The 26,431-nt window shown below is 42.5% G+C and overlaps 1 protein-coding gene across 2 annotated transcripts in view; it reads right to left on the reverse strand.

The window, feature by feature from the left end:
* Window positions 1-141: 141 nt before the first annotated feature.
* Window positions 142-26,431, reverse strand: part of FEZ2 (fasciculation and elongation protein zeta 2) — a 37,533-nt gene continuing 11,243 nt past the window's right edge. The window contains exons 4-9 of one of the 2 annotated variants that reach the window (XM_070429007.1): window positions 24,310-24,451; window positions 22,802-23,070; window positions 8,556-8,636; window positions 6,310-6,385; window positions 3,497-3,562; window positions 142-1,122 (exon numbers count right to left, since the gene is read on the reverse strand). In XM_070429007.1, the coding sequence (XP_070285108.1) occupies window positions 1,106-1,122; window positions 3,497-3,562; window positions 6,310-6,385; window positions 8,556-8,636; window positions 22,802-23,070; window positions 24,310-24,451 (651 nt within the window). In that variant the 3' untranslated portion in view covers window positions 142-1,105. The remainder of the gene's footprint in view (window positions 1,123-3,496; window positions 3,563-6,309; window positions 6,386-8,555; window positions 8,637-22,801; window positions 23,071-24,309; window positions 24,452-26,431) is intronic. The other variant, XM_070429008.1, reaches the window with a different exon arrangement.

The following is a 26,431-nucleotide window of genomic DNA, read 5'->3' on the forward strand; positions in this document are numbered from 1 at the left end:
CCATCGGGGTTTCCCAGCTCAGGCCCTGAAGTGATGGACAATGTGTGCATAGTAAGGAGAAGAATCTAGCTCTGCAAGGGAAGAAAACTGGTTAAAAACTACACCAAAAACTGAAAATAGAAATGAAGCGCTCAGGCATACTTTATCTTTTTCCCAACGTTTATTAAAGGGCACTGACTTGATTGGGACGGGCAGAAGTGCTTCATGGCTGGTGCTGTTTCCATGAGCAGCTGTTTCTAGAGTTAGTGTTGGGGAGGCACACAGGCGTGAAGATATAACAGCCGTGGGGGATGGGCAAAGCTGCAGCTTACGGCTTCTTAAGCACCTTAAGGATAAACACACTCCCTTTAAAGGACACTTCTCCACAGACACGTAAAACAAAACTCAAACATCTAAAGTTAAACAGCACAAGATTCTGAAAGTAAATGGCAACCTAACGGTTAAAATTTGATCCATGGTGAACGCCGCAGCAGCCTCTAACACCATCACCAACAGAGGATTAAACCAAGATGACACATATTCCCGTTTCATCCTGACAACAGCCCAAGTTTAAGTTTCCATCCCTGGACAATACTGATACTTAAACTGACGGTTCTCTTACAACAATCAGTGTTGGTTTTGCCGTCACTGAGGAACAGCTGTGCTATGAATCTCTCGATGCTTTAACCCAGCGGCCGCCAACCTTTCAGACCTCACGGACCACCAGTGGCCCGTGGACCACCCGCTGGCAACCGCTGCTTTAACCTGTCCTTCAATGTAGTTTATATCTAGAAAGCCATGAAACCTCAAATGGGCATATGGTCAGTACATAAAAAATATAACTGCACATGCATAGTTCATGTTACACCCCCAGACTCTCAAAGTTGAAGAATTCATAATTGTTCATATTTAACAAAAAAATATCCCTAGAATTCAAAATAGTGCCATGTTTCTCTTGGTTCGTAATACGAAGGATCAGTGAAGGCGTGGTCTATTAATACTGCATCACAAACCCAAGTTCAAATTGCCGAGCTTCCGCTAGCAGGATGGAGGGGCCGCTCTCGGAGGACTGCTGTGTGAAATCCGGCGTCCAGGCCACGGGAGACGGCTCCTGCGAGAGGCTGCCCTATGTAGGACACAGGACTAGGGAGAGAAAGGAAACGTCAATAGAAATGCGTATTTTATAGACACAAGAAGCACATTCATTTCATTTACACATCTACATAAAAAACACCTTTAACTAATGAGAACTTGCTGTTAATGCAAGGGTCTACAGTAGCAATTTTAAGAAAGGTTCTAAAGGGATACACCCAACAATGAAAGTTCTCTTAAGATATTTGTTCCCACTGCCCAGAAATGAGATACCAAACGGCCACGTCTCGAGGGCACCCCTCAGAGAGAGAAGCCCGTGTTAGCCCAGTACCAGGAGGCTCGTATCAAACTGCCTCCCTGGTGAGCTCCCACAGGAGCCGGTCTGCACACGCTTTGGTCCCTGTCCAGGATCAGCACGGAGGCAGCCGAACTACTCTACTAGCCTTTGGTACAACTGTGGGCTGTGGCGGGGAGCGAGGCGGGGGTGAGGAAGACGCTCAGGTAGCCCCTACTGCACCCGTCCCGTCTTCCTCGGGCCAAGTGAGGCCACTTTGCTGCCTTCTTGCATTTCTCCCCTGCACATTAAAGTTACCTTAATTTAGGCAGCCAAGCCCCAGTCACTGGTGTTAAACTAACATGAGAAGAGAGAGCCCACCAAGAAAAGGGACGGCAAGCTCTCCCTTGAGCAACACCTGCCAGGCAGATAAATGTTCTGCTGGTCCCAGAGGGGAGGAGCCATCAGCTGGCGGCGGGTTGTCCGGATGGGTGGAAACTGGCCCCGTAGCCACACCTTCCCGTGCCCTTGAACACCTGAGCGTTCCACTCCCCTTCATTCTCTCGGACAAGCGTCACCACTTTCATCTGAACCCCAGCTTCATTTCCACCCAGTCCTGCCAAGGACAAAACCACAACTTGCGCACGAGCAGCTCAGCAGAGGGTACTGCACAGAGCCCCGGGCTCAGAGGAGCCAGCGCCCGAGCGGGGAGCAGAGGGATGGGTGCTGCTTCCCTGAGGCACGCGGTGTCCAGGTTCACAGGACAGCCTGGGTTTTAGAGGAAACAGTAGAAATCACTTCCCCCCAAGCACTGTTCTCTGGTCCATAAATTCCTCCATGAGGTCGGAGGATAAAAGAGCTAGAGAATGCCTCAGAAGCTCCTCCTCTCTGCCCCGCACGGCAAGGCCCTGGGCACCCACGATAATTAAAAATTGGCATGTCTTCATGTTCATCTCATCCCTGTTCCGCATCTATAAGAGCAAACCTCAGAACAATCCACTTTCTATACCAATGCTAGCATAGCACAAAAGCAAACAAAGATGTCAGATTTTCTTTTTAAAACATTCAGAATGTAAGAAGGAAAAGCCTGCCATCGAAAAACAGCTTATGAAAAAGAATGTCTTTTCTACTCTCCGTTAACTAATGGCTGGCTGGCTCCCCATCAATCCAGTCTCTTTACAGGTGAAACTCTTATTACTCCCTTTGCACTCCTGGTTTCTACCACTGAGATTCCCTCCGTGAAGCTATGGTTGAGGCAACGTCCCTCAGGTTATCTAACATCTCAGAAATCCAACCTTCCCTAAATTCAGCTAACAACTGGTGGAGAGAGAGAGAACTCCCAAAAAGAAGTTACCAGAAGAGGTTGCTCTGGAAAGTGAACCAAATACCACAGGATACACTTTGTGATGCTTTGAAAATCTGTCACCTGAATAACTGCTACTTCTCAAAACGTAATTTCATTGAAAAGCGGTAGTTTTGCCTGTAACTAAATTCTCCTGTCCCCTCTTTACCATCCCAAGTTTGCTCTTCCCTGAGCAAAGCAGGCGATCTCATTAACTCCTCCAACGATCATCTGCCCCATCACTGCTCCCAGCCTGTGTGGTCTTGATCTTGCTCCTAAGATTTATGGCTCACTTGTCACTGTCCTGGGTTCATGCAAGTCCATTCCTTTCATTTCCCCTGCGCCCCTCCCTGTCCCTTACACCAGTCCCTGTCACAGTCCTTTGGAACGGTTAACTGATTGCTCCCTCCTTCATGCATCCTCACTAACCCGTCCTTCTCTCCCTACTGTCCCCAAGCTGGCAGAGGCCACCTTCTCAAACCCTCCCAGTGTCAACAGCTGATGCTCTAATTACGCATACTTATGGCAATATTTCTATACTACTAGTATTTCTTCCACTGCCAGCCTCGATGTTTATAATTTAGCCGTAGAAACGATTTCTAGCCCAGGACCTCAAGTAAAGGAAAATGTTACATAATCATAATTTATAATGTTGATGGCATAATTAAGCCATGTATCCTCACCCAGCACAAATGAAATTAATGAACGTTGTGCTTTTGAAAGTTACTTTTAATCTATTAGCAAGATGATGCATTTACTGACTAATCACAACTTGCCAACCACTGCGCAGAAGCCATTATGAAACTCACCTTTCAGTATATAATCAGTTAACAAGCTCGGAACCTTTTCACTGTCCTCTTTCATGGCACGAAGAACTAGGAAACAAAAGAGAAGGAAAAGGCAACAATTCTAAATTCAGACCAAAATATTTCATTTCTATCACTTAGCCTTAATCTTCATTATGGTATAACCAATTCATGCAAATTATTATCTTCTAGATAAGGGAATACACCTGCAAATGCTCAGGAATTCAGGTCAGGATATTCCAGCTCCCTGGGAGTTATGTCCCCCGATTTCACGAACAGTGGAGGAGGGAAGAGAAACCCGGCTATTCACACGGAGCCCAGCTTTGCCATAAAGGCTGGAAGCAGGTTCCCGTCACATGCACGTCTGTGAGCTCGGAGCACAGGAACCTAGTGCTGCAGATGCCACAGCTGGAGAAACAGACAAATGAAAGTGAGCTGTCCTCAAGGAGCATATCTGCCAGCCTTCTTGGAACTTTTAAAGAAGAGACCAAAATGAAGGCCAGACTCCATGAAGCAGCCAGGCTATCTGTTCGGCTCCTCTCCCGAGGAACCTGGTGAGTCAGCCTCATCCTATCGGGAATCTGAGGGTTTTGTCTCTAAGCAAAGACAAAATAGGAAAAACAGCTACTATTATAATGCTTAAAAACAACACAAGCCTAGACCACACAGCTACAGACAAACCCACAAATACTGCTCTTCTGCAGCGATTGGCAACTCCAATGTTCTCCAGAGCACCCTGGGGGAAATGCCCCCTCTCCTCCCCCAGACACGACAGTACCACACAGTGTAACTGTCAGGTCAGCCTTCCTGGTTAAACCCCGACTCTGCTGCTTCCTAGTCATGGGACTCGGAGGAAGTTACTTAACCACTGAGGGCACCAAGCTCCCCATCTGTAACGTGAGGAGGGTAATTAGACCTGCCTCAGAGGCTGGCTGTGAGTGTGCAGCCACTAATCGAGATGTGAGGACTTAGAATAGTGCTTGGCACGTAATATGTGCTGCGTACGCATTAGCCATAGTTATTAATACAACTAATATTATTCTAACTCTTATAAAGATTATTGCACCTCCAATAGCTTTTACCAGGAAGGCTACTATCTCCACGGGGCTTTCCTGTGGCTGCCATCTGCAGGTGGTGGGAGCAGAGGCTCAGGTCCTCCCAAAGTCCTCAGATGCCCACTGTTTTATTTTCAAAGTGAAGGTCATCCTTCTTATCCTCATAGCTATATTAAGTTGGACATTCACTTACGCACCCTACACACGTGCACTCACCCACAGATTCCAAGCTCCTCAAACGATGCAGATATCACCTAAGAATCGTCCCAAGGGCACTCTGATGGCCTTGGTGTGACCAAGTAAATGTTTGTCCTTGACCTGAGAAGGCGGGTCTCTCAGTAATTCCTAACCTCTAGGTGGTATTTATGGTCCCATCTTAGAGGGCTACTATGTCCAGTATTTCTGCTTCCAATCATATTTTAAATTTGTTTCCCATTCTATATAAAATCACGTACCAAAAGCCAGCATCATTAAAAGTACAGCAGACTGGAATGAAGAGACCAGCCCTGTAATTAACCATTCCCCTGTGTGACCTTGGACACTCGAAATTCCTAAGTTCTTCCTCAAAATTAGAGGGCTGTCCACCCAGTTCATCTCTTAATTATTTATCTTAGACTGGCTGGCATCACTTAATTTATCCATATTTAAGCATTAAATGTTTTTAAGTATGTTTTGCATAATCACAACTGTAAACATACTTTTGCCCCACCCTGTACATTAACTTACTTACTATGAGGTAAAGGGAGCAACTATTTTCAGCCTCGTTTTTCACTGTGACCAGGAGAGGGTAAGTGACTTCTAGGGATATCCCTCGGTCGCCAACCTTTCGGACCTCACGGACCACCAGTGGTCCACGGACCGCCGGTTGGCGACCGCTGCTCTAAATGACAGGAACAGAACCAGAACTCAGGGCTCATTTATGGCTACCACAGACACTCGATACCATGAATAGTTAAGTCTGACAAGTTACTTTTGTTAGAGTATTTTTGTCTGCTTTGTATCCCAAGAGCCCAGAACACGACCTCATACAGAGTAGGTCTTTACTAAATGTTTGCTCAATGAATGAATATTCTTAAAATATCACTATCAATTTATGGTCTACCTATAACTACTGTCTAGCAGGGGTGGGCAAACTTTTTGACTCGAGGGCCACAATGGGTTCTTAAACTGGACCGGAGGGCCGGAACAAAAGCATGGATGGAGTGTTTGTGTGAACTAATATAATTTCAAAGTAAACATCATTACATAAAAGGGTACGGTCTTTTTTTTTTTTTAGTTTTATTCATTTCAAACGGGCAGGATCCGGCCCGCGGGCCGTAGTTTACCCACGGCTGGTCTAGGGGGTCTATATTCATAAAAGAGAGAGGGGGGAGCCATACTTCTAAATTTTTCCTATTCAGATACTCAGTGATATTTACATAAGATCCATGAAGGACCTTACTTATTGATAAATGGGTATGTTCTTAAATATACAAAAGGTAATGGAGAATCAAGTTACATTTTTTCCCCAAAAGTTCAAGTTGTACACATTTTAAGAGGCCAGAAAATAAAAAAATAAAACCCATAAATCAACTCTAGATTTAGGGTTATGTTAGATGTCAGAACCATTTATAGTTTCATTCTCTAAAGAATAAAGGATGAAATCCATCATTTACTAAATCAATAAAACAAACAACAACCACAGCAATGTAGCCAGGCAACTGAAATCAGTATTTAGAATCAGCAAAAGGTAAGTAACAGTTTAGTCTGGTCTTTACTTACTTTTTGTTAATATTTGAAGATCTTCAACAGATGGTGGTCCATTTTTTTTCTCATAGGGAATAACTGTTGTTAAGTACTGCCAAATTAAAAAAAAAAAAAAAAAAAGTGTCACTTAAATCTGAATTACCTGATCTGCAAAAATTAGAAACAGTTACCAGAGGTCTATTTTATAACATGACACGAGTTACATTAGTAACGGACACAGGTATCTTATGTCTCAGCTGCAGCTCATTTTTTCCCAACTCTATCTGCTTCATCCAAACCCAATGTCAACATAAATACCCATTTTTTCACCTTTCAGTTATTAAAAATTTCAGAGGAGTAGGTCTGAGGATGACTTGTTCAACGTGTTCAAAGTGAAGTCTTATCTAACATTCTCCTTGCATATTTTCAACACATTTTTAAGATAGTAATTTTAACTAAAAGCATAGTTGTAACAGTTCTGCATAACAAAATAATTCCCATCAGTCAAATAATTCTGTTTCAGGCCATTTTTTTCCGCTTGAATAAAATGGTCACATGAAAAAATACTAGCTTTTTTTAGAAACTAACAAAGACACATTTACCCAAATAATTTAGGAGGTATTTATTATTATTATTATTTTAAATTATTGTGTAAGTAGTTATAAATGTTTGAAGTTTTTAATGGAAAAGAGAAAAGTGAAAGAGAATGGCCTAAGGGTAAATGAACAATGAAAATTCATGTCTGAAATTGAGACAAATTGCCTAGTCTACTAGTGTAATGGCTCTTAAGTATCAAGTTATGTCCTATAACTATGTCCCTTGAAAGCACAGTCTAAAAATTATTGTCCATATTCTCCTATTCTGGCCACTCCTCCAAAAACTATATGGTTTAGTGCAGTCTGCATAGGCTCATCTAGAGATCCACTAGTTTTCCATGCTATCTGTTCGGCTCCTCCCACCATTAAGCCCCTGCCCACATCTCAGCTCTATTCCTAATCCTCTGAGTGATTTTATCCCACTCATAAAGAAAAAAAAAAGATAAAGTTACTTAATAATAACTAGCTCCCTAGGTTCAGAAAAGTAGAGAAGTGTGCGTTGTTCAATCTTTAAGAAACTCAGTGCTCCGTCCTCTGTTTGGTGCAGACCTCTCCAAGGTGAAGCCCACCTGCATGACCGAGTACATCTCACGGGAAGGAGATCCTAAGAGCTGGAGGTGTGCCCTCCTGGGGCTTCACTAACAGCAGGGGTGACGGCCAACCTGGAGAGAAGCCCGGAATCTGGCCTGGGCATGCCTGCCCCCCGGCTATGCCTTCCAGCCTTCCTGCCCGCTCCCAGGTGCTGGATCAGCTTGGGAGTTATTTTGCCATCTTACGGGTTTGAGAGAGGCGAGAAACACCAAAATAAATAAAAAATTTCAACCATCCCTGCATGGAACCCCTTTATAAGCTGCAAATGTCAATGTGAGGGATTATTTAATGTCGGTCATTTCCCTTCCGAAGTAATACAGAACTATCTCCAGTAAAACCTTAGGCTCAAATGCCTTCTCTGGATAAACTGCCTACAAAGCTGCATGCTGTGCACTTGCATTGCTTCACTTAAGAGCTCAATTGAAGAGCTTTCTTTTTGAGGTGAAATTTCCAATTGTGAAAAGTAATCTTAAGCATACTCAATGCAGATGTTCCCCGTGTTCGTGGTATTTCTAAAATCATACAAATTTGTTAATAAAAAGCAAATTACTACCCTCATATCTATGTATGATTTGTATAAATAACGTTACATGCCTTTGGTAAACAAGCGAGTTGGCAGACTATATGATATACCTTAAAAACACATGAATATCATTTAAAAAGAGGTAAGATATACGCCATAGACATTTCTGACCTAGAACACTAATCCAAAAGATACCAACTCCTGATTTTCTTTCCCAAAAATGAGATCTTGTTTCTAAACTTTTAGAATTAGAGTAGCATATTCTAGTTATTTTTCACAATTACATATTCTACACATGCAATTAGTTATATGCATATGTTAATATCTGTTTAGAGGTGAAAGTGAAAAACGAAGCTCTAAAACATGCATTAAGAATACATTTAGTCTACACTGCTTTTTCCTAAAGGGAACTTATATATATTTTCATTCTATATAAATTTATACATTATAAACTTGCATTTCTCTTGTAAGCAACAGTCTTAGTAAGTTAGTAAAGCTGCCAGCTTTCAGGACCTTCACTTACACAGAGAATGAAAGAGCAGAGAATGAGGAAAATAAGGATAACCGAGCACCTGTTTCTCTCCACCTGCATTTCCAAAGGTGTGGCGGAGGCCATTCTGAATGACATTTGAGATCCCTTCCATGCTGAAGCGCTACAGGCAGCAATATACGGCCCGGAAGAGAAGGACAGAGAAAGAAGTGCAAAGACTATTAGTAAGAATGTACCACCGTAACTTACGTGCTCAAGAGGCAAGCAGTTAGAAAATGCCACTTACTCATTCAGATAAAGCAGACAAATGCATGCTGTTTTTAAAATGTTCTTGCTTCCATTTCTTTGCAAGTCAAATGCAAAAGCAATTGCTTTTATGCCACTGTATTCATGAAGATTTTTCCTAACATTTACTCCAATGTAAACATTGCAAGTTGTACACATAGTTGTTTTATGCAAACTTTACCATAGTTGTTAAGATACCTTTTGATATTGCTTACCTACATTTTATCAAAAGTCTGAAAACTTGGCACCAACAGTATGAGCATTTTCAGCCTGAGTGTGCATATTTCTACTGTAAGTTTGGAGAGCACTGATACGGCACTTGGCAAATGAAATGCTGCTACTTGGAGAGCCGACTACAGCTTCCCACTTGCTCTCGGGGCACCTGCCACTGCCTGGGCGCAGAAAATGCGACCGGGAGGGCACAGTGGATCGCATGTGCCAGCCAGGCCCTAACTCTTCTGCAAGGACGTTTCTGCTCCGTTTCTAGGAAACAATTCCAGCTTATTTCTCCCAGCAACCCCCAAGACTTCCTAGAATTCAAGGCACTGAAAAGGGACTACTTCTTTCCAAACGTCTTCTCTTGATTTGTAGCCAGTCTACCATGTCATCAGACACAGTGAAAAGCGTCAGTGGCACCTCAATGGCTGCTGAGTCAAAAGATTTAGATTAATTCTTACACGATGACTAACTAAGGGGAAAGGCATCCTGCAAAGGAAGTTCAGTCCTGATTCACCGGATGGTTCCGTTCCCTGCAATTTCATAGGGGAAAGTTGACTCAGTAAACACATTTGAGGAATCAAGATGAATATTTTATAAGTCTCCCAGGAACAGAAGAAAAGAAACCAAGGCAATGGTCTCTGCCCTCAAGAAATATATAGTGTAGCCCAATGGTTCTCAAACTGTGGTCCAGGGCATCCCCCATGAGGTCCCAGAAACCTTTTCAGGGGCCCATGAGGCTAAATTATTTTCTTAGAAATACTAACACATAACTTGCTTTTAAAAATCTTATTCTCTAAAAACTTAGAATTAAGTATTCCAAATGACTGACTGGATGCAGAAACAGATGTGAAAATCTAGCTGAATTCAAGTAAGCCAGGTATTAATGAGATTGACAAAAATGCAGAACAATGCCATTGTGCTCACTAAACTTTTTGAAATATAGTTATTCTTCCTAAAAATAGTACTTACGTAAGCATTAATGAATTTCTTATTAGTATTTGAATGAATTAATATATATGTTAAACTCTTAAGAGTTTTAATTTCTGATATAATAAACATCGGTATATAATATATAACCTATAGAACCAAAATATGCCTATATATAAACAAAAGCGCTTTCAGGTCTTCAATAAACGTTACGAATATAAAGAAGTCCGGACAACAAAAAGTTGAGAATCACCGAAAGGCTTCACCCTGAAGGAGCGGAGTGCCTGTATTAGTCACATGGCAGTGGCGCTGCTGAGACTCTGAGCACCACGTCGGACCAGCCTGTGGGAGGTGAGACAGCTCTGCTTCTCCCGAGTTGCCCTCCTTCCCTACCCCATCCTCTAGGCTGCGTTTTAGCAAGAATCAAGGTCTGGGCAAGACCCCTCGACTGCACATGCTTCACTCTGCTGACAGCGGAACTGTTACCTTAGACGGCATTGGCTGTTTTAAAAGAAAAACCTACAGATTGTAGATTTTTCACATGCTGTCGTATAGTTTGTTCACACTTTTTAAACACATTATCAAAAGAGATGACTTATTGTAGGCTCCAGAATCTATAATAAAAATAATAGGAAACTCTTTTTCAAGTAAATGTCAACTCATTTTTTAAATTTTAATAAAGATATTTATTTTCAAAAGCAACAAAACAAAGGGAAAAATACTTAATTTTCTATATTACCTAACTCCATTGTCTATGGGCACACTAAAACCAGATATAAATTCAGAAAATCTCAAGCAATACGAAAAATTTTAGAATCCATGTATCAAGAAACTAAAGTACACTTTATAGTTGAGCAGCACATCCTAAAAACACATCTTTATTTTTTGCTTTGCCAGCTGGAAATCTAATTCCTAATTCGGGGTGGGGGGGGGCTAGGCAGACAACAACTAAGACTGATACAAATTCTTAAATTCCTAAGACATATACGTAATGTAAACTTCCTTACTAAGTGTGCAGCTGTCAGTATTGCTGAGCCATTCAACTACTGGTGGTCTGACTACCTCTCAAAGATGACTTTCATGCAACCAGAGCTCCAGGCCTCATGAAAAGAAATGAAAGTGCAACCATATGAAGCCACAGTAACTTGGAAAAATATAAAACTAACAGCTGATCCTAGCGAAAGCAGCAAAGGAACCTCTGCCCTTTGCTGACAGGCACTGAGTCAGGAGCTATGGCCAACCAGGCCCCTGCATCCTGACCACAGTAGCATGGCAGCTGGGAGGTTCTTCTGCCTCCTGCTCCGCTGGGGAAAACGACACAAGACAATCAGAAGGCTCATGGGAAACGCAAAGAAACAAAGCTCCGGTTGCCATCAACTCCCACCTCCCCAGGAGTCACGCAGTAACACTGTCTGCCTCCCCTGTATTTTCAGGCTCTCCCTTCTCTATTAGCTCTTTCCCAGTGGCACCTGTAAACTCTCAACCCTTAGCCTCGTTCCCTTCCCCAGGGCTTCCTGAAACAGCTCCTCCCAGGTGGCATGTCTTTGATGCTGAGATCCACGGACACTTTTCCGATCTGAGGCATGCTGTGAGCTCTCCTCCTTCACTCGCTCCCTGGATTCCCAGACACCACTCTCCCAGAGGCCCCACCCCACCCTGCCTCTCTGGTGGCTTCTTTGAGAGGTGCCTCTTCCTGTGCTCATCTCTGTAGGCCGGGGTCCCCAGGATTTTGCCTCTATTTTTTATCATGCACTCTCTCTGAACGTTCCCATTCAAAAGTTCCGACTTTTGCCTCCATAAATCTACAGTTTCACTTTGCTAAGATCAGTAAATGGCTAAGAACAGAGCCTGACACATGAGAAAAGCTCAGTAAACATAGCTGTCTGTATTGTAATTAATTTTCCCCCTGAGCTTCTGACTTGTACATGTAATGCTTATTGGACACCTGTACCTCAATATTTCTAAAACTCATTATATCCAAACTGAAACCATCCTTCTCTTTCCCACCAAAAACCAAACAAAAATAAAAAATAAGCCCAGCCAGTGTGGCTCAGTGGTTGAGTGTCAACCTCTGAACCATGAGGTCACAATTCAATTCCAGGTTAGGACACAGGCCCAGCTTGTGGGCTCGATTCCCAGTGTGGGGTGTGCGGGAGGCAGCCAATCAATGATTTTTCTCTCATCATTGATGTTTCTATCTCTCTCCCTTCCTCTCTGAAATCAATAAAAATATATTTCAAAAAAATAAGAAACCTGTTCCTCCTTCAGCATTCTATAATTCTCATTCATTTACTCATTCTTTCAAAATATATATTGAGCCAGATGTTACTGCGGTATTACAGACTCAAAGTGAACACACCAGCCAAAACCCCTCCCACCCTCATGAGCTGACACTGCAGTGTAAGAGGGGCAGAAAGAGTAAAACCAGCACAGGAACTAGAGAACCACAGGCAGCGGGTGTCCTGCCGAGAGCTCCCACAGGGCAGCTACAAACTGGATGCCTGCTTTGTACCGAGAGGTCAGAGGAAAGTTCTCTGCGGAGGCGACATCTGAGCTGAAACATGACTTACACAGCCTCCCAGATGAGCTACAAAGGACAATGGACCAAAAAGATCCTCTCAGACAACAAACCCAAAGCAGCCAAACTGGCCGACCTAGGAGTCCCTGTGCGGCCAGGGCGCAGGGTCTGCTACTCTCCAGCAGGACGTGAGACGGCAGCTACTGAGACGTCCCTCCTCGCTGCCTCCAAGTTTTTACTGCAGCGGCCCCGTCCCTCTCCATCTTTGTGTGCTGACGTGTTAGGATGGGAAGCCTGCCCTTTGCACCATCAGGGGCTGCATCCAGGGCTGACAGGAAGGGCGTCCAGCCCCCCAAGACGGTGCCCTGAGGCTGGACACAGTCAGGGCTGACGATACCACATACTAGTCGCTCACTTTGGAAAAAGGGTACAGGTATTCTGTCTGTATTTGCCAAGTCAGAGATGAGTGACCTGACCCTAACTCCTCCCTTCCCTGGTGCCCGAACCAATCCAGGCAACCTCCGTATATCGCTGAAATGCAACTCTCTCCCCATTCCTCCTGACACTTCCTTGCCTCATTCCTTCCCTGCATGACTGCCATAGCCTCCGAATCAACTCTCTGCCCCTAGCTGTCTCCTTCCAGTTAGTTCTCTCTGGAACACTGACATTACCCTTCCAAAAGGCAAATCCGACCACTTAACCCACTTCAACCTCTTTTTGGTTTCCCATAGCCTCTACATAAAGACCAAATGCTGCAGCGTGGCTTACAGAGCCATCCATTCTCTGGCTTCCATTTGGCTACTTGCACACCCTCTTCTTGACTTACTTCCTCTCCTTCTATCTTTCTTCCTCAACTTCGAGTCATAATGGACAACCTGCAGCTCCCCAGGTGTCCCCAACCTGCAGCTTCCAGGTGTCCCCAACCTGCAGCTCCCCAGGTGTCCCTAACCTGCAGCTCCCCAGGTGTCCCCAACCTGCAGCTCCCCAGGTGTCCCCAACCTGCAGCTTCCAGGTGTCCCTAACCTGCAGCTCCCCAGGTGTCCCTAACCTGCAGCTCTCCAGGTGTCCCCAACCTGCAGCTTCCAGGTGTCCCTAACCTGCAGCTCCCCAGGTGTCCCCAACCTGCAGCACCCCAGGTGTCCCCAACCTGCAGCTTCCAGGTGTCCCTAACCTGCAGCTCCCCAGGTGTCCCCAACCTGCAGCTCCCCAGGTGTCCCTAACCTGCAGTTCTCAAGGTGTCCCCAACCTGCAGCTCCCCAGGTGTCCCTAACCTGCAGCTCCCCAGACGTCACCTCCAGGTGGTTGCCCGTACCACTCCCAATGCTCGGAATGCCTGTCCCTCGTTATTCTTCTTCCTGTCCTCAGGGTACAGATTCAGCTCAGCCTCCCCAGACTCCTAAACCAAACGGGAGCAACAGCAACGTACGCCAGGCACAAAAAGCACTAAAAACAATGCTCACACTACATGTACGTCTCTCAACCGTGACACCACTGACAGGTTGAGTATGTCATTCTCTGCGCCAGAGCAGTCCCATGCACTGCAGGGTGTTAAACGGCACCTCTGGCCTCTACTAACCAGGACGCCAGGGGCACTGCCCCCACCTCACCCAGTGTGACAATGACAAATGTTTCCAGACACTGCCTAACGCCTGGTGGGCAAACTGGCCTGGGCGAAGATCTGCACACAGTGCAGTAAAGGGCGTGCCCTCCAGATCCCCAGCCCACAGGCAGCTCGCCCTGGAGGCTGGGATTCACTCACTCATTATGCTTTATACCCTTGCCTGGCACGTAACTAAAGATCAGTATATGTTTGTCCGATAATAGTTTAAAAAAAGATAATTATAATATTTTTGTCAAAGTGAGATGAGGTACAAGATGTAAAGAATAACAGCAGAGGAAAAAAGAATAATTTCAGTTAGATGCAGATAGATAATTTTTTGTTAAATTCAGCAATTCTCAAAATCTTTAAGGACAGCAATAATGGCTTCTCCTTTTGCACGCCCACAAAGCACAGGCCCATCCTCAGCACAGAGGAGGCATCTGATCGACAGTCATTGGCTTAAACTGCAAAATTCTTCACCAATCTCTACCAATCACTACACTTCCAGATTTTTATATGAAACCAGGATCACACCGTAGTCAAAAGTATTTGGAATCAGAAAATATTTCAACAGTCAAGTTGGATAGAAAAATGTCAAACTAGACATCAGAGATCTGGGCTCTCCCAGCTTTGCCACTAACTGACATGACACCAGTCCCTCCTGCCCAGGCCCGTTTCCTCACCTGTAAAACAGATGCGTAAAGTATCATTGTTAAGGGTCTTATCTGCAAAGTCTATGAATCTATGAATTCAACCAAGACAGATTATTTTTTTAAGAAGACAAATCTAAAGCGCGCGCGCACACACACACACACACACACACAGCAGAGGACTGAAAGATCACACGTGAATGCTCTGAGATGACAGAATGGCAAGGCCAGGCGCTATTCACAGGCAGCTGCTTCAAAGGCTCCATGTTTTGCTGAGGAAGCGAGTACATTCTGAGGAAGGGGTAAGATTAATCTCCCTCTCCATCCCAGTGTCTGGCACAGGGCCTGGGTCCTAGCGGGCACCTGTCGAGGCCCCTAAGCCAACGCTGTAACACTCCTAAGGCCAGAGCCCAAGAGTCTTCAAGCCTGTGGTCACCATATCATGAGGCCTCTTGCCGTCTTGCAGGAGACAACATTTTTTAAAACAGCTAAAAGGCAAAAATAATCTGAGGGTGAACAGGAGGAAGATGACATGACAAGATACAAAGTAATTTGTCAAAGGCGTGAACAACGGCCTTCTGAAAAAGGCGCTGAAGAGCCAGGCCCGGGGAGTCAGCGTGAGGTGAGCGAAGTAGGATGAAATAAGCGTGTCGGCGCGGTCTGTAAGACAGCGTGACTGAGAAACATAAAACCCCTGGGATAATGAAGAGATTAGCAAGCAGAAGAAGATCAATGAATCAGACGGATCAAGGGTAGGAAAGACTAGGCGGTGAGACGAGGAAGAAACAGGGAAAGAGCCCTGAAGAGCACACAACAGAGTCTGCCTTATGACCTCCCAGTAAATTCAAAAAAACAAAACACAAGACCTTTGGGAAGGCAAAATGAATCTTAAAAAGATAAAACCTCAGAGACAGATCACGTTTACTTTTCAGTAACCTTCACCTCACTCAGAAAGACTACATTGACAGCCCTGGGAGCCGATGCAGTGACATGAGGCGCCCGTGGTTCCTAACTGGGCCAGAGGGAAGGCCATCCACCCTCTCCCCGCCCGACCTCGACGAAGCAGCCAACAGCTCTGCAACATGCCCTCTCGGGATGGAACTGGTGATAGGAGCCCACGTAGAGCAGGAAAATGATTAAGCACCATGGTATTCGCTCATTGTTCGCCTCGGCACTGACAGTGCCAAAGTGGCCGGACGGGGAAGGGGCGCACAAAACAAGGGGCTTCGATCGCACAATGGTGCTGAGAACACTCACGAGTGTCCTGCGACCATTTCCTCCCCTGGGTGTGTCAGTATGAACAGTCTCAAAATCAGCCATTCTTCAGAAACTGTTCTCGGACAACACCAGGAGCAACAAAGTGTAAACAAGATACAGATGATTATTTTTAAATCTATAATGAGCCAAGATCCACAAGCCCATCCACAACAGGCCACAGAACTCAGAACTGAAAAGGGGGTGTCATCCTTGCACAGAGCCCTGCATAGCTCTGCACAGCCTTGCTCCCATGCATACTGGTTTGGGGATCTAAACTTACTCATTTATGAAAGAGCAGAAATAATAATAATAATGTCTACTTCATAGGGTTGTTGTGAGGATTCAATGAGATCATCCAGGGGAAGCATTTTAGCAAGTGTTCAGCAAATATAAATATTCAAAAAAAAATATGTCTGGGTTATTCCTTTAAAAGGGCTAGAATAACATTTGGGACAAAATTCCCATGGAGAAATAACCATATCTTTCTACCTCTCTCCAGAACAGTAAAAACAGTATTTCAATTTCTCCTCATTGAATAAAATGACAACTGAGAAATAACAAGTGCCTGATGATAGTCTCATAGCTTAAGGACTGAAGATAACATGAAGAAAAGACTCTACTGTCTATGACTAAATATAGAAATCAGCCAAAAAGCTAAAGCAGAAAACAAGTAACCCTTTTAGTAATTCAAGGTCTTTCTTAACAACAGAAAGAATACAGCTACAACACACTACGTAAACTGAAAGGCAACTAGAATCAGCTATAGTGTCGTAGTTTGTTAATTCTTTTATCAAGTCCTAAACATATCGACCCACTCTATGCCCAGCACAGGTCAACTAATTTCACAGAAAGCAGGATCCAAGACAAAGAAGCAAAACTATCCAGGAAGCCAGGAAATTCAGACTATTTCTGCTACCAAATTTTTAGCCTCATCTGATACCAACTGGTACAGATCTCTAACTAGCCAGAAAATCTTTTAAAACTTTCAATATCAAAGCTCAATGTCAGAAAAAAAGGTTAGGAAAAGCAATTAAGAAATGCTTTTCATCCAAACTATACTCTTACTCCATTAATATTCTTTATACTCATGAAAATATAATTATTATTATTTATAAATCACATCGTCAGTAGTTTGACAATTTTCAAAATTAATTTATAAAATAGTAGCTTTCACCCAGCTGGTGTGGCTCAGTGGTTGAACATCATCCTATGAACCAGGAGGTCATGGTTTGATTCCTGGTCAGGGCATATGACCAGGTTGCCGGCTTGATCCCCAGTGTGGGGCACGCAGGAGGCAGCCAACCAATAATTCGCTCTCATCATTGGTGTTTCTATCTCTCTCCCTCTCCCTTCCTCTCTGAAATCAATAAAAATATATTTAAAAAATAAATAAAGCAGTTTTCATTTTTAATAAATTAAAATTCTTAAAATAAAAAACATGAGAAGACAGAATTGAAAGCAATAGTTAAATGTAAAAAAATTACCAAGTAATGGAGGGGTAGGGGGTGAGAGGTAATCAACCAAAGACCTGGTATGCATATATACATAACCCATGGACACAGACAATAGGAAGGTGAGAGAGGCCAGGGATGAGGGTGGGGGGAAGGGAGCATGTGTAATACTTTCAACAGTAAAGAACTATTTTTTAAAAATTACCAAGTACAATTATTCAAATAATTATTAAGATATTACTTAAGATGTAAAAATTGATTTTGCTTATTTTGACACTTCTTCAAATAATTTTAATGTGAACTATAAAGCAATTATAAATGCAAATTCTACAAAAGATAATTTTCTCAAAAAATCAGATCTAGGAAAATATAAATTATACCAAACAGATAAGTACTTGAAAATATCTTGACTATTAAACTACTATTTTATAAGTTCAGTCTCAGAGCAGAAAGATGTGATGTGAAGATTTTCAAAGTTAGGAATTAAGTGAAATAGTATCAAATAATGTAATATTTTTGTATCTAAAGATCTTTTTAAATTTTTATATAAATTAATATGCTAATTAAAGTATGTATTGCCAAACATTTCAGAGACACTAAAACTAGAGTAAAATAACTAATCCTAAAAATTTATAAATTCTTTCCTGATACTTATGGATACTCTAAACTAAATATGTAATAATAATACAATTTCTTGGCATACTACGGTTTTTACTCAAACTTGTATTGTATTAACAAACAATTAACAAAACTCTCCAGGACATAAAGGAATCAGGACTCGACTCCTGACTTTATTATAGTAACTGTTGGGTCATGATACACCAAAAACCCATTGCAAAATACAAACAATAGATAATGGTAAAATATTAAAAACTGGATATGTATTTCTCTAAGCAATGCTATCTTTCATAAAATGAATTTGTTCCACTTCATAATTCATAGGTGTAAATTATTAAAACATAAACATGACACAGTCAGGATTCTCTCCGCCCTCCAATGGCTTTCCATTGTATAGCCATACACTCACTGTTAGGAATGCTCTCTGCAATAAAGTAAAATGCAGAGTAATAGCAACTATCAACAAATTACATTTACATTCGAGTACGTGTACAAGGCAAACTTCATCCTTTCAAGCACAACTACTTAGAAAAGAAGGGGGCAGGTACGGATCAGCCCCTTTGCCACTTCTCCGCTACCTTCTTTCAACTTTAGGAAAATGGTAACTTGGTTTGATAAGATAAATTTCAGATTCCTACAAGATATTCAGGTAGAAATGTCTAGTGAGCAGTTGGACATATAATAACTAGCATTTACTCAGGATAACGCTAGACTTGCACATACATGATTTCATTTAATCCCTCTGGAGCTCAGAGGGGTATGTTCCCAGTGGCAGAAGCAGGATTCAAACAGAGCTCTTCACCAACAGCTCTTAATATTCTGTTCAGCCTCCAGGGGTTTGGCACCTAGCAAAAAGACCCAAGGTAAAAGTACACATTCGCAAGTTGATCTTTCATTCAGGCATTTATTCAGCAGAAATGTATTAGGTTCCTAATGTTGGACGTAAGGATGCCAAGAAAACAAAGTCACATTTCCTATCCTCAGAAAACCATACCACAAACCAACATAAAAACAAACAAAATAAAAAAATTGCACTATGGCATGACAGTGCTAACAGAACTCATTAAGAGGAGTAATACTAACCCAAAAAGGAGAGAGGAGTCAATACCACACTGGAGGAGAGGAGTCTTGAGGAAGGTTCTAAGAGAGGAAGACAATGCTTGACCATGATTTTGAAGGATGAGCTTTAAAAAATCCCCCCAAGTGTACAGAGAAAGAAGAAAGGAGGGCCACTCTGAAAAAAGGCAGTGGATACACAGAAGCGCCAATGCCTCAAACAGCACAGTCAGCTCAAAGAAATGCACACTGATTAACTGCATCATTCTAGCCCCTATCCCCACCCTCTGCTCTTCCAGATGCTGAACAACAAGACAGGGGGATATAAAGTTTTCTGCTCTTGGGTGTCACTTTTCAAAGAGAAGATCTACTCCTCTGACCACCCCTCCCAAGGGCGAGTGGCTAAGGGACAGGACAGCCTGCCCTGCCCATCAGCAGCAGTGACAGTGACTACCCTCAACACTGTCGATGAAAACAGCTCAACACTGTCGCTATGGACCACCTCACCCCATCTTTTGTTTCCTTGGTAACGTTTGTTATACCTAAAATTACACTGTCTGCTCATTCTTTTTCTTGCTTATTGCCTGTCTCCCTCATTAGAAGTAAGCTCCAGGAGGCCATGGGCTTCGTCCATTTCATCCGGCACCGGGTCTACAGCACGCCTGGCACGAGGAAGACACCTTATCGGCTGGTGAATGAATATTGTTTTAGCCTACCCAACATTTATTTTTAAAATTAAAATAAAAAAACAAATCAAGATAACATTTCATTGTATAAAACACTCAATGTTTTCTTCCATATTTAATGGTCTTTTCATATCCCCAAAGAAATTTTGTAATGCTCTAAATAGCAACCCTAAGCCCCCAGTTTTTTCACTGCAGAATATGTTTGAAACAAAACAAGTCTCCAAGATTAGCGGCTACAAAGTTTACCTCTGCTCTATTCACACCCAGATATTTCATTACAGTATCTTTAGAGCAAGAGAACAAGCTAGCAATTCTGGGCAAAGTGTTATACCAACTACAAACTGATGTTCTGTTTCACTGAAACATACATAAGGAAAAATGAAAGGAAATTATTCCATGTTTGAGGAAAAAGTCCAAGTCCTGCTCATAAAACAAAATAATATCTAAGGTAGAAAGAAAAACGTGACTAATTAATTAGAGACCAGATGACGCATGATATCCGTAAAAAGTCACCATTACTGATTTCAGAGAGGAAGGGAGAGGAAGAGAGAGACATCGATGAGAGAGCATCACTGATTGGCTGTCTCCTGCCTGCCCCACTGGGGATGGAGCCCGCAACCTCGGCATGTGCCCTGATCTGGGATTGAACCATGACTTCCTGGTTCATAGGCTGATGCTCAACCACTGAGCCACACCGGCTGGGCAAGTTACTAATTTTTAGATTTAGTATCACTGAGGATAGCAAAGGCACAGCGACCCAGCCTTGCCAAAACTGCATTTACATAACACGTCTGGGAAGGCAGTACCTTGGGGATCTCTTTCTCCAACTGACCCTTTCACTTTTGGGTTCTTTGGGCCCCCTACCTCCACTTTCAGAATCCCAGGTTTCAGGCTCCTTGTGTCACAGATGGGGAGGTCTTTCTCTGGCATTTTAGGCTTGAGAAGCTAGAGAGAACTAGTACCACAAGCTTAGGAATGCCACTCCTAGCCTGATTAAAAGACTTGAACAAATAGATCAGGATTCAAGAGGCAACTTCATAAGTTCAAATACTATAAAAAAAAATTACTGTTACTATGAATCTATTTCAAGACTAATAAAGGTTCAAGTAAGACCTAACTGCTGCCTTGCCATTTCTCAATATAAATGCCAAGGAAAATTACACAGTGAATCCACTCTAACCCTTTTTATAGGGGCGTTACATGAAGAAGCCTTTAAACCCCTTTAAGGATAAATTCATTTTCTGAAGCCAAGTGTTAACACCAATAAGTAGAGGATTTACATGTAATCCCTAAAAGCAGATAGGCAGAAATTACCAACCACGCTATATAACCTTTAAACTAAGTATTTTACTTGATCACACTTGTATAATTGGGTGATTTAAAGGGTGAAATTTTTTAAAATAAGAGATATAACATATTGTCCCTGATATTCTAAAGCAAGCTTTCCAGGATTGTATATTTAAACAAATGTTTTAGGGTTTTTTTAGCGTCTTTTTTCCGAAAGTAGTCACTGGAAGTGATCAAACACCTATGCAGTCAACACTGTCATTTCTTGAAAATAGTTTGTACCACTTATCTGAGAACACTTTCAATGTCAGTTTATAAGCTATATCTTTTATATGTACAAATAGACATTACAGTAAGAAAACACCCATCTACTCACAGGCCAAACGCAGTATAATGAATAGGCTATAAATGGTAAGATCCTATTTGTTTGTATTAACTGCTCCCTGGTGGCCCGGCAACCCAGACTGCATTCTCTTTCCTGGATTCCAGCAGCATGTGGTCAAGGAGATCTATTGCTCTGATAATTTTTCTTTAGAAATAACAAATCGAGACTTAAAGACAGAATTTCTATTATTACAAATCATTATAGCTGGTTTGTGGCGATTTGCATTGCCATGTTATCAATACCATAAAAGGTATGTGCCCTTTAGAAAAATGGACCCCTTTGTCTAATCATTAGACTTTAAAAATAAAACTAGCATTCTTTCATACAAACAAAATGAAGGGGCAATATACAAGATCTCAACTGATCAAAGCAAAATGAAAGACCATAAAATCAATAAGGAAATATATCTCATAATTGACAGTTGATATTTATGATAAATTTTAATCAAGTGAAATTAATAGGACCATTTAAAATGAAAAATCAGAAAACAAAAAAATATATAAAGACTCAAAGAATCAAATATTCCAAACTTGTTTTCACCGGTCAATAATATTCTAGTCCAGTGGTCGGCAAACTCATTAGTCAACAGAGCCAAATATCAACAGTACAACAATTGAAATTTCTTTTGAGAGCCAAATTTTTTAAACTATATAGGTAGGTACATTGTTATTAACTTAATTAGGGTACTCCTAAGGCTTAGGAAGAGCCACATTCAAGGAGCCAAAGAGCCGCATGTGGCTCGCGAGCCGCAGTTTGCCGACCACGGTAGTCTATCAAGTACTCAGCCAGAGGGCTGATGTCACATAACTGCCTGACACCTGCATTTTCCAGCTTCACTGACAAATCAGGAGGAAGCTGTTTACAAGTCAATCTGTGCTTTCAGACTCAGCACAGCTCAGCTACCTCTCAATCCACCCCCTTTGCATTTTTTATTCTACAACCCGTAAGAGATAAGCAAAAATAAGAAAAAAATACCCTGTAAAAAAATCAATAAAATACATATTTTTAAAAAAGAAAAAACCCTTCATTAGTGCACCAGCCAAACATACATAAGCACCAACATTCTGATGTATTAAAATGGCCACTTCTGAAGCTTTGTTTCTTTAAGACAAACAATCCTCAGCCTCCTTTTCTGTTCTGCCTCTTCCTTCTACTTCTCTCCCAAACATTTCAGTGCTGGATTATCCTGAGCAGCATTATGCCTTCACCATGAAAACACCTCTGAAGGAGCTGCACATAGTGCTGGTCTGGAGCAGAATCCCATTAGCGTCCTGGGGAGAAGCCCCCCACTCCTGCACATGGACCCCCACCCCCTGAGCTGGCTGGAGTGCTCGGATTGCCACGGAAACGGTTTCCACTGCGCCATCCCTCCTGCAAAACATCACTTACTGTGCCAGGCATATGACTTCTCTCGTTCTTCCCGTTCTGAGAGCTGCCATTCTTGAGTTTCTTTTTTTTCTTGGCTGTTTCTTTGTGCTCTTTCTGTTTGTTTTGCACTTCAATGAGAACAGAAATAAAGCTGTTTTTCACTTCCTTTTCAAACTCTAGTTCATCTCGCAGGGCCAACTGCTGCACCAGCTCTTCCGAGTATTCCTTAATGGCAGTCTCAATTTCTTCCAGGAGTTCATTTAACTCAGATACTGAGAGCCTTTTTACTCCTATGACCAAAAGGAAAGCACAGCAGATGCTAAGGCAAAAACGTTTCAAGTGAGCACAACAGGTGCTTCGTGCCAAAGAGCGATACCATATTCTAAGCCAGGGGTGGGAACCTCTAGCCCGTGGGCCATATAAGGTCCACAAAACCATCTGGTCTGGCCCTGCCAAGGCATTAGGGGTGAGTTAATTAAATGTCTGACCAAATACAGCAGGCTAATTTTTAAGTTGATGATTTTGTATGACCCGAGAACAATGTTATAAATATCCAAATTGCCCTTGGCAGAAAAAAGGTTCCCCACCCATGTTAAACAATTAACTTGTTCGTGATCTCAGAATCCTAAAACTTCTGGTGGGCAGGTGTAAAGTAGAAGTAGGTGGGCAAAGTTACTTCTCAGAGGGCTGAGAAGAAACTTTTATGTCTAAATCAATCATCCCATGAATAATACTTCAGTCAAGACTGAAACAATTGTACAAAGGAAAGAACGAACACAGGGAAAAGCCGAGGGAGTACAGAAACTACCTGCTGACAAGAAATCGCAAGCAAGCTCGCAGGGTTCTGGCGCACTTCTGAAGAGAGACGTCCATTTGAAAGAGTTAAACTGAATGCATATTTAATCACATGGGCCCAGTGTGTGAATGTGACTGAGCACTGCGAAGACGAAAGGAAGAACATTCGCTGGAACCCGATTTGAGTTTTCCTCAGCCCATCCCCTCATGTGAGAGATAGGACGTCGTGGAAGTCCTAACCTCCAGTACCTCTCAGATTGTGACTGCTTTGAAGGAGGGTCCTCAGAGAGAATTAACTGAAAATGAGGTCATGAGGGTGGGCCCTAATCCAACATGACTGTTGCCCTTATAAAAGGAGACCAAGAGATGCTCACAGAGAAAGCCCGTGAGAGGACAGAGAGAGACAGCCATCTGCAAAGCCCAGGAGAAACGCACCCTGCTGACACCCTGATCTCGGACTTCCAGCGTCCAGAACTGTGAGGACGCCAGTGTCTGTCGTCTCAGCCACCCAGCCTGTGGTACTCTGTTTCAGCAGCCCGAGCTGAATAACACAGGATTCAACGGTGAATATGACATAGTCCCTGATCAAAATATGACCGAGCATTAGTGGAAAGCGGAGAAGGCCATGCAACCCAGCCTTGAGAATCAAAGATTTCCGGGGATAGCCACACCATGTGTGTGAAATACACAAAAAAAGCACAAAGAGCACTACTGACTGAAGGAGGGTTTCTTACTCTCTTCATAGCTGCTTGTGCTAGACCTCTTCAGAGTCTGAATTTCCTGGGAGAGCATCGAAAGCCGATCTGACTGTGTGAGTGCTTCATCATCTTCCGGGTCAGGTGACTCCTGCATCATTTCTTCAATTTCTTCAATAACCTTCCAAAATATACATGCCACTGTTAATCACATATACCTGGACAACGATCCCCCTGAAACACGGCGCTCACGCGAGGCCACCAGAGTGGAAGTGCACTGAATTCTCCATTAATCCACAGTGTGCAGGCGTGGGCGCTCTCAATAATCACATGTTGATTGTAAGGAGGAACACAGTTTATCCACAAAAGTACAACATACTAAACACATACAAATAGGATATGATGTACTGTGCCCATCATGATTCAGGAGGCCCTGCCAGATCTTTCAATGTCTGGGAAATGGCGCTGCAAACACATGCACAACTGACTTCAGACGTGCCAGCAACAGACCATAGTCACAGTCAAACAAAAGTAAAGGACAGAAAATTCATCACCTACCACAAGCAAGTGCTCAATCTAAAGCCACTTCATCAAGTTGACATAAGATTTAGAAAATACAACCGTATAAAAAAGTTACATATAAAGCCAGAAATTACCTCTGTAGCAGCAAAATTCTCCTTTAACAGCAGGAAAAAATTTTCATGTATTAATTCAATGGAAGGTGAAGGGATATTCAAATGTTACTTAAAATGCAAAAGATTAAAGAGAAAAAAGAAAGCTGCACAAAAGCAGAAAAATTTCAGAAATATATCTGCCTTCCCGGGTAGGCATGGCTCAGTTTGATTCCTGGTCAGGGCACATGCCTGGGTTGCATGCAGGAGGCAACTGATCAATGATTCTCATCATTGTTATTTCTCTCTCTCTCCCTTCCTCTGACTGAAATCAATAAAAATATATTTTTAAAAGAAATATATCTGCCTTAATTTAAGCAATTATCTACTGTCATAAGCAATGTTGCTCAAATTTTACAACAGCATCTTGTCCTGTTCCAGATTCCAAAAGTTGAGAAGGATATGGAACTCAAAAGAAAATGTAAGGAAAACCAGAAAAATCACTTGTTAGAAAAAAACAGACCTAAGAATTTAAAATAAAACATTATTAGAAAAAATATAATGTGAATCAACATGTAACACTTATACTAAGGAAAAACAAAAGCAAGCCTGAAGGAGGTGGGGAGTATGTCAGTTAGCAAGAATATCTTCCAAAAATAGGCACTGAAAACAGAACGAGGCACTGAGCTGGGCTGTGCAATCTGCTTCTCTAAATCTTAAAAGCAGGGAAAGCCTGTGCCATGCAAGCAGATGACTGAGGAGTCGATGATTCTCGGAGTCACGTTTCCCTGGAATATCTCGCTCAACCCCACTCAGCCCTCTAACCTATTCCTTGCTTTTTAAGCACCTCGCTCTCCCCAGGCCTAGAACAATCCAACCACAAAAATGACTAAGGAGCACCAAAATGACACTTTTTTTTTTTTAATGAACTCCCAACCTGACCATAATATAGCTCTTGACTGACCTTGCTTTCCCAGCCTGAAAATACAGGGGGGTAGAAGTCACAGTCCAAGTGGCCACGGAACGTTTATTTCAGGAAGAAGTTTTTGCGTCGCATTTTGACAATACAAAAGAGGTGGGAAGAGTATTCAGAAAATGAGAGAGCTGATTTGACTGGTTCTAAATGAATTCAGGGCTGACATTATAGCACATTCCATAGGAATAATGCCCACTTCTTTCCAGAGCACACAACATGTACATCCAGTACGTGCTAGTGATTTTGCATAGGTTTGGGAGAAAGGAGATGATGCCTAACAGATATATTATAGATTACCCATGTCTGGCTAGATCTAAAAAAAAAAGAAAATCACAATATTCTTTGTGATTTCAGTATAAGCAATAACCCTCCCGTAGTAACTCACTGTCCTGTTTTAACAATGCTTAGCTTGGAAAATTGCCTATATTGGAAAATCTTCCAACCCCCATAATCCCACCTGCTTCAGAGTTCAGAGACTTTCTTCTCCTCTCGGGGGAGGAGCCAACTATTAAGCTACATAAGCAGAAAATAGAGGAAAAACAAGTAAATTCCAACAACCCATCACTTGTTGCCA

Source organism: Myotis yumanensis, unplaced genomic scaffold (assembly GCF_028538775.1).
Source record: "Myotis yumanensis isolate MYYU_CA2020_CCGP unplaced genomic scaffold, mMyoYum1.0.hap1 SCAF_11, whole genome shotgun sequence".
In the NCBI taxonomy this organism is placed as follows: Eukaryota; Metazoa; Chordata; class Mammalia; order Chiroptera; family Vespertilionidae; genus Myotis; species Myotis yumanensis.